We start from the raw sequence: 14,242 nt of genomic DNA, 5'->3' as shown, positions 1-14,242 counted from the left end.
ACAACTGTGACATAATAGCTACCAATACCAACGTATGTCAAATGTTCCAAGTACTCTTTGGTTACTGTGCTGTATTAAGAAGGTTGAATCACTTCAAAATAAAGCTAAAACAGGCAAAACCATACGGTTTATTGAACACACATAGTCAGTCGTTAGATAAGGTCCGTATCATCAGTTAGATGTTCGAGTTTGCACAGGCGACACACCGGTCCGCCCGTGATTACTCGCAATTTACGTAGCAAATCCAACGACATGGTCACACAATAGGTGCGACGCTGTAGTGTGATGTTCCACTTACGAATATCCGTCAGACAGAACTGACGTTCCCTGTCGAAAGCTGCCATGAAGCGGGCAGACTTGCGTAATCCACCCCATGGTATAACTACGAGTATAAAACAAAACCCGAAGACCGGTAATCTTCTGACAATCGTCACAGCTATAGTACTACTAACCTTCCTCGTTACATGCTTCATAATCAGTGACTCGGATTGTGCAGATGAAACTCATTTCATTGGTCAAAACATCCCGAAGACGTACAACAAGTTGGAGGGAATCCCTCCCGAGGAAAGAGACCTGTTCCAAGGGTTCCAAACCTCCTTTTTACCGGCTGAAGAGCTGATACAATCGCAAAGACATTCAAAGTCTAAAAGAAGTTTAGAAGACCCAGTTACTAGTGTCAGCTTTTGGTGGGACGCTTGGGAAGGTGTGAGTGGACCGATCAGGCCGGAACGTAATAGCAAATTTACGTTTACATCACAAGACTACATGTAAGTCCATGTGATTTTTTTTTTATGTGAATGTTACGTAAGCGTTTTATAATTAGGTAAACATTGAAACTATAGGCTGACCCGAATGGTCCTTTGGAATTTTCCAAGGAATTTCATGGTCCATTCTAAGCCGTAATTTTATAGAAGTGAATGACTTTATTTTGGACTGACTGACTAGAGGTTTTACAGTACTGCTCTGGTTGGCTGGTCGGTGTACTTTTATTTCTTTTAAAGTTCAAGACTACTAACGTAAAACTGAATTTTGAAAATTGAATCTAACTCGGTCTACTATAACTTTTTTTTATTTACTTTAGGGAAGATCCCCTCTTTCATCATCACGAGGTCCAAGAGCATGATCAGGAAAGCACTGGAGAGAGTTACGAAGACTATTCTTATGACTCCGCGGAAACCAATACCCAGGAAGAAAAGGAAGGGTTTCGAACGTGCGTATCCAAATAATTACGTATACTATTTCTTAGACCATTTTCCATAAGAAAGGATATTAATACGTTAATTGAAATCATCTCCCACGTTACATATCGGGTGTAATCTAACAACCTATAGTTTTTTCAGCTACCTACTAAACATGTAAATGACATTGAACTTGCTGCTTCTCAGGTCCTATTGCTCAAAAAATACCCATTTTCTAAGAGCATTTCGGGAGATCCTCACGGGATTCACCTGCCTACCTACCTAATTTCTTGTATTTTTACTATTTCTAATGTCGATATAGTATCGTGGAGCATCGAAATCACGTGGATCGCGGCCCTCTAGACGACGTGGTGGAGCAGATCCGTAGTCAACCAGAACTAGAGGAGGGCGAGATGGAGTCTTCCGCGCTGCACTTGAATAAGCATAGTTCATCGCATCCAGGTATTTAATAGGTAGAAGAAACAGAAGACCCTTCAACGCGCACGGTCCCTATTCACTATTTGCTTTTGGTAGCTGTAGCTACCAGTCGTCACCCTTAAACCTAGGCAATAGAGTTCGCTATAAAAATATCAAGCAAGTGAGTGGCTATAATAATAACAACGTTAAAAGAGAAGTATACGATCGCAAAAATAAAACTGACTTCATAACACACATTTCCTCTTTTAGGCGCTGTACCTCCCCCCCTTTCTTACTTACTTACCTACTCGTAATATGAACACCCCCTTTAGATATACCCCTAAATATGGCCATGTGATCGTCTAGCTAGTGGTTAGGACCCCTTGAAGTGAACCGCGGCAACCTCAAATTCTTTAATGAGTATCAGCTAAATTTTGGACTCTGACCTTATTTATTATTACCTAGATTTTGAGAACAGATATTTATGGTAATAAAATAATTATTTATGGAAGTAAGAAATAATCTAAAGAAAATTATTCAGAGAAATAGAAAATTATTCAGAATTTATTAGTGCAACGTAAAGGATGGTGTAAAATTTACTATAATGTATTTAAGTATTGCAGCATATATGATGATATAAATATATAAAAATATTTTTGGTAAAATCCTGCCACACCTATTAAGTTCCCGGGATAATATAGAGGCAGCACTCCTGAGATAAGCTCTTTTACTCCCTAGCTTTTAAGGATAATTATATTTAACTATCATCTTCTAAACGATGTGTGATTCACTCACACATGCCACCTCCACACTCGATGCAGGTCTGGGAACTCCTAGTCCGATTTGCAAGTATTAACCGGAACACCTACCCTACCAGTTTAGCCGGAAGAGCTATGACCAACACTTCGTAACTTAAGCGCACCTAGATGATGATGAAAAGAAGTGTCAAAGTATCCATCAGTCATCATAATTACTAATCTTTTTATATTCAAAAGCTAGGAATGCTAATCCCTTAGTCCCATTCCCCAGAACTGATAATCTAGACAGAAGTCCTAGTTTTCTAGATGTATAAACGAAGTACCGAGTTTATTTGCTAACTATACATGTTTTATGAGACTGAAATATCAAGATGAGCATTATTTCACTCAAAATTCCCATTGGACTACCTCTTGTCTGCCAAAGGGGTCCCTAAAACAGAACCAATCTTCGATCCTTCCATCTCAGACTAGCCTGCACTCCTAAACCCAGCTTGATATTTAATTATTGATTATGAAATACCATGAAAAATAGGTTGAACTACTCAGTACCTCGTCCCTACACCAGACAACCAGAAATGAAAAATAAAAATTTATAAAGCCGTTAATGATCCCCATATAAATTAGAAATTAGGAAGATTTAGGCAGATGAACCCTTCACCTGTTAAACACTCGTATTTTAAGATTAAGAAACCATATTTTTAAACCCTTAAAGAGAAATATATATCAACCATATCAATTGTATAAACCAGAACTAAAAAGGACCCTAATAAACGACAAAATGAGTGTGTGATTCTACCCTAACTCTACCCATTGTCCCTAATGTAGTACATTCAAAGCATAGTTCGTTCTTACCATCGACCTAATGCTTTGTAATATACGCAAGTGTGGTCCCTACGAGAAGCTGTAACGTTCGGCAGGCGAAACCGAGAAGGCAACCTACAGGCCAGTGTATTTGACTCCCTCCTTATCGCCCGCGGGCATGGTGGATAAGAATAAGTCGCCCTATTCCGTGTATATAAGTGGATCAGTACCCTAGCACACACACGCACCAATCACGAGGGAAACTCTGCCGCAACAAAGACTAAGTGTAATATCAGTCACGACAGAAGTCTGTCCCCGCCACCAGCACTAGTATGAACCGGAGCACCGAAATATATAAATATATTTAATAGGAGACCTAGTCTCAATTACTGTCGACTTCAGTGGGCAGGATTTACACCCAATGACGCGCACGTGACGTCCCCACATCCGTCTAAACAGCTGGGCCTTGAGACTAGTGAGATAATTCGTCTCTTATGTTGATATAGAAGAGACGCCAAGTCCTCTCAAACTTGGAGCAATAGACTCCTAACCATCCAATCCTTTGGCACCGTTAGGCGGAGTGAATGCTTAGCAGGACAAACTGTCAGTCCAAACAATGATCTGGTTTCAAAATAGCAAAAAGACCCCATAATTAAACACTAAGTTATCACAAAATTAAACTAACTTAATAGAAAAGTGAAGTTCCCTTAAACACTGTCATCTATATCTAACGTTACGAGAATTTCTTCCCGCAAAACCAAACACAGACACTATTCCAAGCCCCGGCCATGCAACGACATTGTCACTGCATAATATGACGGCACTCAGAACACACGGTGTAGGAAACTTCACAATAACTAAAATCCCATACATGGCAGTAAAGAAACTCCACAACAGCCCATGTCCAGCGTTACGACGATATTGTCTCCGTAAAACCAAACACAGACACAAATTCTAAGTTTAAATTTACCAGGATAATTCCAAGCAAAAACAAACACAGAAAAAGTAGCAGAGTAACTTCACTTACCAGTATTACGTTACGCCCGAAAACCAGAGTCACTGCTAGTCCGATGGTTGAAGAATGAATGATCCGAGTCGACGGTCCGCTCCGCCTTTTATAACTTTTTCTAGAGACGAACCGGCGACCTATGCGACATATTGGCGATTAAACGGTGACATACTTGCGACATACTGGCGTCTCGCGACCTAATAGTGACATGCTGGCGACAAGTTGCGACATTCTGGCGGCCCATTGGCGACATGCGACGTACTGGCGACATACGACGAATTGGCGACTTATTAGAGACCTACGACATATTGGCGACCATTGGCGACCATTGGCGACATGCGACGTATTGGCGACCTATTAGGGACCTACGACATACCGGTGACCCATTGGCGACATGCGACGTACTGGCGACCTATTAGGGACATGCAACGTATTGGCGACCTATTAGGGACATGCGACTAGGGTCATAACGGCGACATAACGGCGACATATCGGCGACATATTGGCGACATATCGGCGACATAACGGCGACATATTGGAGACATAACGGCGACATATCGGCGACATAACGGCGACATATCGGCGAAATAACGGCGACATATTGGTGACATAAACGGCGACACAATAGTGACATAACCGGCGACACAATAGTGACATAACAGTGACTTATAGAGACAAACGCTATTCCAAAAATACCAGGGCACCAAAACTGAGGAAGAAGTTATTAGCCTCGTGGCATGTAACGACGTTCGATTCAAGAAGAAAAATCATAAGCTCCATTTTGTTTACTAAGCCATATTCCTTAAATATTAACGTTCACAATTGCTTACTGCAAAGTATAAATCATGTCCCTTTCATTCATGCAGTTTAGAGAAAGATGGAGCTAATTTTAATGACGTCTACACACACATAGGTAGCAGGGAACGTTCGAAAACATCACGTACGAATCTGTTAACATTATTTTACTTTGAGATATTTTAAGTTTATTTCTGAAAATCGTCCCTGTATTGAAGTATTTTATGTTTATTAGTATCAAATATATTATTTAAGACATCTGGGATCTAGAGGGTTAATTATTATAATATTTATTTTTGTCTTACGAATTTTAATTTCATGTTTCGAAATTGTACTAGGGCATCAGCGTAACGGAACGTCGAACTGTCATTAATGTCACTGTCAACTCAATACTATTTGTTGTTGGTTGTTTTCTGAAGGCTTATTTTGTTTATTTATAAGCTAAAATAAGGATTAATTAAACAAAAATGCATCTGATAAATAATGAAACATGGAATCAAGTGCTTCAAGTTCCAATTGTTAGAATATTCAATGGAATCATGAAAAAAATATGCGACCGCAAGGGACATTAGTATTACAAAGTATTTCCTACTATTTTATGTGTTTTGTAATGAAAAATGAGGCCAATACTAGGCAATAGGCATACGACTAGTCACAGCGCGACACTCACTCATTCAGAACCAGAGATTTTTCTTTAGCTATCCCACCTCTATATCTATGTCTCAACTCTGTGGCAATCATATATATATGTAGGTATAGTCGCGGCACTTTGGCCTTTCTGACTCTACAAATAAGATCGTGTCCCACTTTACAAGCCATGTCACGCAAAGGTCCCCATTAGAATACATTATCTTAATACCTATAGGTATGGTTTAAGAATGGTCAGTTAGGTATTTTTGTTTTTGCTTTGTCATTTTACAGTCTGTTAGTCAAATAATTACCGTTTAATCTTATCAATATCGCGTATTTTCAGCAAAGTCATCTACATGACATCATAGCTTAAGCCATTTACTTAGTAAGGATTACAATTGCATACCTGCGTCCACGTCGCATTTATCAACAATAACACGATTGTCAGACAGTATCCAATTGCCTATTGGCCTAAATCGATCAAGGTTAAGGTCCTATTGTTGTGCTAAAATTATTCTAGGGTGATTTTCCAATTACACATGGACGCCGAATCGTTACTATCTGACACGACGGGCGCCTAGCCAAGATAGTAAGGCTCACTCATCGGAGCGGTTTGCGGATTCGCATGAGTATGATAATCGCGTAAATTATTTAATTGTTCTTTAATTAGTGGTTAGTAGGTATGTAACTAAAATAACAACAGTGTACAATTTAAATTATTTTTTTAAATAACCTCTCCGTGCGGTATTAGGAATCCAAGCATTCTGGAAAGGCCAAGGCGACAAAGCTGCCATAAGGGCAACGCAGGCGAGCATCATGAAGCGAAACATGGACGTTGAAGCCGACCCCTGCCACGACTTCTACCAATATGCGTGCGGGAACTGGGCCGCGCTGAATCCTATTCCACCTGATAAAGCCGGGTATGTTGCATAGAGGCTCAATTTTCCCGAGGAAAAATTACAAAAGGGGTCTCTCTTGTTGGGGATAATATCACGACTAAATGGCCAACTTTTCATATACTTATCTCCACTAACGATATACCTAGCTTATTATAAGAAGTTCTAGCTGATTTCGTATGTTGTTGTAAAACCTCCCAAGTATACCAAAGCTCCCAACTATGGTCCAAAAATAACTGTATTTTTTTCGTTCAGGTGTGTCTTTTACTGTATTTTTTTGTAGTTTTAGGCAAGGTATGTTTATAAATGGAAGAAAAAATTCGGAGTAAACCAAAAGGAACATTGGTATTGATACTTAACCCTTAAACGCATGATTTTTTCTTTTTGCCCGAAATTCATATATGTATCATATAATTGTTTGCCGATTCTAGGAAAAATATTAAAAAAATATATAATTTCGATTTTCCCTGCGAAATCAGTGTTAGAAGTTGAATTGGCTAAATCATATTTATGTAAATATCTAATTTTTAGTAATAAATATATGAAAATTTTTACTACCATTAGAAAGGTACACTATTCCTATGATAAAGTTTTAAATATAAAATAATTACAAACCCCGAAAACACCGTTCAAAATCACATACTTAAAATTATCAATTTCTGGATTTTTCCAAGCTTTCCGACTTTTCGTCTTAAAACGAATGTAATTTTTATAAATTAAAAATATTGCGTAAATTTAACCCTTAAATCATTACCCTACCACTTGACGTTTGGTATAAAGGTGCGTTCAAGAACGTAAGCCTTTTTTTAAGTCTGTGAGCTGTCTAATGCTTTGTAGACATTTGGCAACACTATGCATTTAAGGGTTAATTTCCTTTTGAAGTTGTGGAGCATAGTTGCAGTATTGGACTATATTTGGGAGGTATTACGGTACCTATCATTGTAAAATAATTTCGACCACATACATTAGTATCTATATCTACTGCAGTTAGAACAACATCATTCTATTTTCTAGATACGACACTTTTGAAATGCTAAGAGAAAACCTAGATGCCGTACTTAAGGACCTACTGGAATTCAATGAACCATTCCCGAGCAAATATCCCGGCGCCAACCTTGACATTAATGTTGGTTCTCTAAACACAACTATGAAAAAACATTATCAAAACATGCATGATGATAATAATAAGCTTCACATAGATACAATAGATAGTAGTAGTGAAATATTAAACAGTTCCAATGATGGGAGGTACCGATACGACTGGATTAAAACTGATGGAGGGAAACCGCAAATGGTTAATCGTATCCACACTTTGTTTCATAGGAAAGAAAGAGATATATTCAAAAAAGCCAATAACACGAAGCCTAAGAATTTGAAAAACGTAAAAAAGAAGATAAGAGGAAGTGGACTGAAATACGTGCATACCTTCGTAGACGGTGACATTGCTGAAAAATATGGGAAAAGAAACAAGCATGGCCTGAAAGGAAACTTAGCTAACCTCAATTCCGTGATTCAAACAGATCTTCATAGGTCTACCGTAAGAAAAAGCAGAGCAAAACGAGATAGTAAAACTAATTTGCCTATTTCAGACGAGTTCACTAAAACTGACGATGCAGCATTGAAAGCTAAATTCCTATTTAAATCATGTATGAACTACGAAATACTACAAAAACGTGGGCACCAACCACTTCTAGATCTATTAAATTTGTTTGGAGGCTGGCCTATTCTTGACTCCAGATGGTTACCGCTGAATTTTGATTGGCTAGATGTTATGGCAAAGTTACGATTGTACAATAATGACATTTTAATTTCGGAGTGGGTAGGACCGGATATAAAAAATTCTGACGAATACGTTATTCAGTTTGACCAGACGAGCTTAGGTATGTATGATAGTATGTGAGGAAATAAAATAAAGTCAATCCATTTTGTACAAATCCGTAGTTATAACGATAAATTAGTAGATGTCCTACAGTGTTTTCTTTTTTTTTTCAGGTTTGCCTACAAGAGAATACTTTCTCCAAAGTTCAAATAAAGTTTACTTGGATGCATACAAGCATTATCTCATAACAATTGCTCTTTTAATGGGCGGAAGTAAGAATCATGTGTTGCAAAGTGCAGAGAATCTCATCAATTTTGAAATAAAGTAAAGGTTTTCTTTTAAAATATATTAGCTGATTACAGAGTCTATTAATTCTGTAGGTACCTATATGTTTTAGTAACTTGGTCACTATATTATGGTTAGCTGAGCATTATTATATTTTAAATATGTTAATAACGTTTTATAACTACCAGGTTAGCAAATATAACATCAGCTCCAGAGGACAGAAGGAACGTATCGGAACTTTATCGGAGAATGACCTTACGTAAGCTAGAGAAGTTGGTGCCAGAGGTTGGATGGAGACAATACCTGTGTGCCGTGATGAACAGAACTGTCCATTCACATGAAACTGTTGTGCTTTTTGCACTCACATACGTAAAAGTGAGTTAATATATTTTTTTAATAATTTTATATCAAATGAAGTATAGTAAGGGGTCGTTTGTGCCCACTCAGTTCAACTTTCACGGATACCTTATCTACTATTATTTCGAACTATCTAGATTATGATGACTTAACTTTGAAACCTCGCCACAAATGCAAGCCGGGGATTCCACCCATCTACAGAGGTGTTTGTAGTAAGCACAGCGACCATGGCCATTGCGGAGTCTGTTGAGGTTGCACCAGTGCCGTCTTGGGGGGTCAGCTCCCTTAATTAAGACTGTACAAACAATTCAGCACATTATAGAGGACTGCCCCATAACGCGCTATGCCAACGGACCTCCTGAAGACCTGATCGTCCTTACCGACGAGGCCGCCAAGTGGCTGATTGGACTAAATCTGTGCTTATAACTGTTTGTTTTCTGTTTATTTTACTATGCCATACGATTAAATAAATAAATAAATTTGAAACTTCATCAATCATTATAAACTGAAATAAATGTCATAAGTATACTACTAAGAAAAAGTGACCAAGGCCTCCAGTGCCCCAGGCTGGAATCGAATCAGCGTCCTCTGCTATCGCGGCAGGTGCCTGTGCCATTCGGCCACCGGGCCACAGCGGCATAGGTCGAATTGTTTTCCAAGTATATGCATTTCTTACTGAAGGCTTATGGTGCCCCCTAGTGTTTCTACTTGAAATAAAAACAAATTGAAATATTTTGTGAAAAATAATTTAATTTGTTCTAATAGATACTTTTAATAGTACTCATCAATAATTGTTTATTTTTGGTTATTCAAGGGGAGTTTTATAAGAAATTTACTCTTGTTCGTCATTAAATTAAATGTTTTTTTTTTGGAGAATCTAAAAATGTTCTGAACCATAATTGACTGGGTTTCTTCATGTTATTAAATTGTACAACGGGACTTAATCGCGTGTTTAAGTTAAAAAAAAACTTAAATAGGTATGTGATTAAGTCCCGTTGTACAATTTAATAATGTGTAAAAATCGTGAGTTTAAATCAGTATTCTTCATGTTACTTTTAGCACCTCGTAAAGCTGATTGATGACACGGATCCAGAGGTGCTGGCTAACTACTTGTTATGGCGTTTTGTCAGGCACAGGGTCAACAACCTTGATGATCGTTTTCAGTCAGCCAAACAACAGTTAGTAAAAAAATTTAAAAATTGAATCATGTCAATAACCGAGGTCGGAGAGGGTGAGATATTTACCTTATAATTTCATATTATAAGGCAAATAACTCACGTTTTCTGAGCACTGGATATAACTATACAGTTATTATTTATTTCAAAATGTAGGTATTTAATATATCAAGCAAAATAAAGTTTACGAAAATTATTTAAATATACCTATATTAAAAAAAATTTTTAGATTTTACTTCATATTGTTTGGTCGAGAGAAATCCCCACCGCGATGGAAGAATTGCATCTCTCAAGTGAACTCAAACATGGGCATGGCTCTTGGATCTATGTTCGTCAGGAAACACTTCGATGAAACCAGCAAAAATGATACCCTAACTATGACAAGAGAAATACAGCTGTCCTTTAGGGAAATACTCTATAAAATCGACTGGATAGACGATGGGACAAAAAACTTAGCTGCGCAAAAAGTGGACGCTATGATACTAAGGATCGGATATCCTGATTTTATTTTGAACAAGAAAGAGTTGGATCAGAGATATAAAGATGTGGAAATACACCCTGACAAATATTTTGAGAATACTCTGAACATTTTGCAACATTTGACTCAAATGGAACAGTCTCGGTAAGTGGTACAGTAAGTAACACAATTCTTACTGATCTCCTGGGAAATTTGCTCATCAATTGCTGAATTTTTTAAACTACATATTTCATAAAATTAAGTCCTTCTCTTCGCTCTGTCGATTGATCGCGCACTCGCTGTAATCATCTAGGTGATTTGTGAAATAAGGTACTATTTTAGGATAGGCGAGCCAGTAAACAAGACATTGTGGAACACGGCGCCGGCAGTGGTAAACGCGTATTACAGCCGCAACAAGAACCAGATAATGTTCCCGGCTGGGATACTGCAACCACCATTCTACCACCGCCACTTTCCGCGGTCGCTCAATTACGGAGGCATCGGTGTCGTCATAGGTAAAAAGAGCTTAGTAACTTTACGAAGAAAGTGTACGCCATGCAAACGTAGTCTCTTTTTTTCTCCCTAGGTGCCCTGGATAACTTATTTGCTCCTTCGTTTGATTATTTTAACGTGGACCTAATTATATTTTGAGATTTACCAGCTATTGGGATTAAATATTTAAGCGTTTGTTACAAATGTATTTATTATTATTAAAACGTAAAACAAATAAAGTGAGAAACATAATTAATGTTATTAATTTCTAGGCCACGAATTAACGCACGGCTTCGACGATAAAGGCCGCCTCTTCGACTGCAACGGAAACCTTCACCGGTGGTGGTCAGACTCTGCCATCGAAGCGTTCCATCGGCGTGCGCAGTGCCTGATAGATCAGTACGGTCGCTACGTGGTGCCTGAGGTCAACATGAAACTCGACGGTGTCAACACACAGGTGAGAACAGGCCCCGTATACAACATGCCAATCGCTAACGCTACGTAGCGAACGAAACGCAACTGTCACTGTCACACTAATATGGAAGAGTGATAGAGAGACACAAAACGATTCGATGGCGAAATGCAAGCAATCGTCACCTTGGCTAGGCCGCCTGGTTTCATCAAAATATTGCGTTTTGTACATACATGCCCTGACGCTCCTACAATAATCAAAATAACCTCTAACTGCATTGGCAACCTTAAAAGTACTCTTCTAACTGTTGTTGTAATATTCCAGGGTGAAAACATAGCCGACAATGGCGGCGTGAAGCAAGCGTTCCGCGCCTACATCCGCTGGGTCCAGAATAACGGAGCCGCCGACGAGACGCTACCCGGCCTCAACCATACACACACTCAACTGTTCTTCCTTAACTTTGCACAGGTAACACCTGAAATGAGGACGTTAAAATTGCCTACATTATTTTAGGAATACACATACTTTCTATGTGTATTCCTAAAACAAAGCTATTTATAGTAGGTGTAGCAGGGATTTGGAGTAGCAGATGCAGGTGTAAATACGGAAACTTTAAATTATTGAAGAATTACCAAAGAAACAAATTGGGATTAAACTTCTGGGTATATTTTTACATTTGAACCGCAATAATCAGCTCTTGGGAATCGATCTGTAACTCGTATCTCAATATTAATCTGTCATCCTCAAATCAAAAAGCCGCTGACGTCTTCCAGGGTAGGTACTAACTAGACTTTAGTGGCCTTTTAGTTTGAGGGCAGTCATTTATTTATTAACTGCTGAGACAGGTTTTTATAAGAAAAGTGATATAAGTAGATGTGGCAGTAGATGCAAGAAGATTCTTAGTACAGAAGACGATGTATTATATTATCGTGAATATTGGCCTCTGAAGATATTATTACACTCACAGGTATGGTGCGGCGCAATGCGTGCTGAAGCAATGCGGAACAAACTCAAGACAGCCGTGCACTCTCCGGGCCGATTCCGTGTCATCGGGACACTTTCGAACTCTAACGACTTTGCCAGGGAATTCAAATGTCCACTCGGGTCGCCTATGAACCCGAAAGAAAAGTGCACAGTGTGGTAGCATCTGGTGATACCACAGAATAGGGTAAACTACTCATGATTTTCGTGGAAATAGTTAAGGTTGAAGGTGCCTAAAACCACCAACCTGATTTTGTTGATGTTGATTTGTATGTTACATACCTGGTAATTTAAAATATTTTTTTGCTATTAAAGGTAAGTAATTTTGTATATTTTTTATTATAATGTCATAAGCCTATGTTACCTCAGTATTAGTTATGAGGATTGGGTTGGGAGTTAGTAACATTGATTATTGAATTAACCTGTCATGTTTCCCAGAACTCTGATGCACGATGTTTAAAAACTGCCTGTGCTGCTTTGAAAAATCAAAAGACTTTAATTTAAATAATTTTATTGCAATAACGCCAATAATTCAATAACTGTGATATCACCCATTTTTAAAGTTGCATTTATTTATTTGTTTAAACTGCATTAAGATATAATGTACAAATGGCGGACTTATTGCCAAAAGGCATTTTCGACCAGTCAACCATCATTTAGTAATTTGGAAAGACATGAATATTGTTTAAATACGAATAAAAACAAAGAAATAAGTTATAGCTCTGATACTTGTAGTATAAAATCAGGATAATTGGGTAATAAATTGGCAAACCGAACCGTCTTTTTATTATCTATAATAAAAAAAAACAAGGTTAAGATCCAGACACACACAAAATATTTAAAATCCGCTTTGAGTCGGTCGCGTCAAAAACAAACATGACAGATTTGGCTTGTTGAATTTTAATTAGAAATGAATATTGCTAGGTTACCATTCTAAATTGGCTGGTATGCTAGTTGAGGAAGATGTGCATCTCGACGCTGGGCACGTTGTCCCCATCACTGCTCCAGAGCGTCTCGACTAGAGATCCACCGGATATTCGGTTACTATCCGGTATCCGGCCTATACGGCCATTATTTTTACATCCGGCCGGATACCGCATAGCTGCCTACTATCGGGCCGGATACCGGATAGTAACATTGCTTGATTTCTGAATAAACAAAATTGGAATAAGAAACAGTCAGGGTCATAATCGTACTCGTTTATTATTTTAAAACAATTTAAACATTCCAGTCATTCCACTCACTTGCACGCGCACTCATTTCGAACCAAGATGTGAGTCCGCGCGAACGTTTACTACGAAACAGGTCAAAACTAGTGTCCGACCGAAACATGTTTTTTTGCCGAAACCGAAACCGAAACCGAATGTTCGGCTTTGGCTCTAGTTTCGGCCGAAACCGAAACCGAAACCGAAACTTTTGTAGACTTGTTAAAATCGTTGAAAAAATGTCATAAAACCGCTTTTACACACATATTATGGGGCTGTCAACACCCAATGTCCTTGAAATTGATGTTACTTAAGCAGTTTTTTAAGAAAATTACTAGAGTTAGACCAAGATAATTCTGCAACGATTTTGATAACACATGCAGTGCAAGTGTTACTTTAAACGTCAAAACTTCTATGAAATTATGACGTATAAATAACATTTGCACTAGTAGCACTGCGTATGCTATCAAAATCATTGCAGAATTTTCTTGGTCTAACTCTATTCATTCACCAGTCAAGCTAACATGTAGATACAGGGTCAACCAAAAAACCAACCAAAAACGCGAGCGCAGCGA

General features: G+C 38.3%; 1 protein-coding gene and 1 long non-coding RNA gene across 3 annotated transcripts in view; one reads left to right on the top strand and one right to left on the bottom strand.

The window, feature by feature from the left end:
* Positions 1 to 14,242, bottom strand: part of LOC134791805 (uncharacterized) — a 470,284-nt gene that overhangs the window by 312,104 nt on the left and 143,938 nt on the right. The window contains exon 2 of the long non-coding RNA XR_010144330.1: positions 6,692 to 6,838. This is a non-coding gene — a long non-coding RNA (uncharacterized LOC134791805). The remainder of the gene's footprint in view (positions 1 to 6,691; positions 6,839 to 14,242) is intronic.
* On the top strand, positions 174 to 12,628 carry LOC134791644 (neprilysin-4-like). 2 transcript variants are annotated; one of them, XM_063762704.1, is made up of 13 exons: positions 174 to 767; positions 1,082 to 1,210; positions 1,501 to 1,640; positions 6,340 to 6,508; positions 7,499 to 8,364; positions 8,477 to 8,627; positions 8,777 to 8,963; positions 10,005 to 10,123; positions 10,350 to 10,742; positions 10,920 to 11,092; positions 11,342 to 11,526; positions 11,806 to 11,949; positions 12,449 to 12,628. In XM_063762704.1, the coding sequence occupies exons 1-13, from the start codon at positions 343 to 345 to the stop codon at positions 12,623 to 12,625; spliced, it is 3,258 nt and encodes a 1,085-aa protein (XP_063618774.1). In that variant the 5' UTR covers positions 174 to 342; the 3' UTR covers positions 12,626 to 12,628. The 2 variants fall into 2 exon arrangements, with proteins under 2 accessions (XP_063618774.1, XP_063618775.1); XM_063762705.1 differs by lacking the exons at positions 11,806 to 11,949; positions 12,449 to 12,628 and having other exon boundaries at positions 10,925 to 11,092; positions 11,342 to 11,520.

Source organism: Cydia splendana, chromosome 6, assembly GCF_910591565.1.
Source record: "Cydia splendana chromosome 6, ilCydSple1.2, whole genome shotgun sequence".
NCBI lineage: Eukaryota > Metazoa > Arthropoda > Insecta > Lepidoptera > Tortricidae > Cydia > Cydia splendana.
The sequence above is the reverse complement of the archived record's forward strand: the minus strand, read 5'-3'. Positions and strand labels throughout refer to the sequence as shown.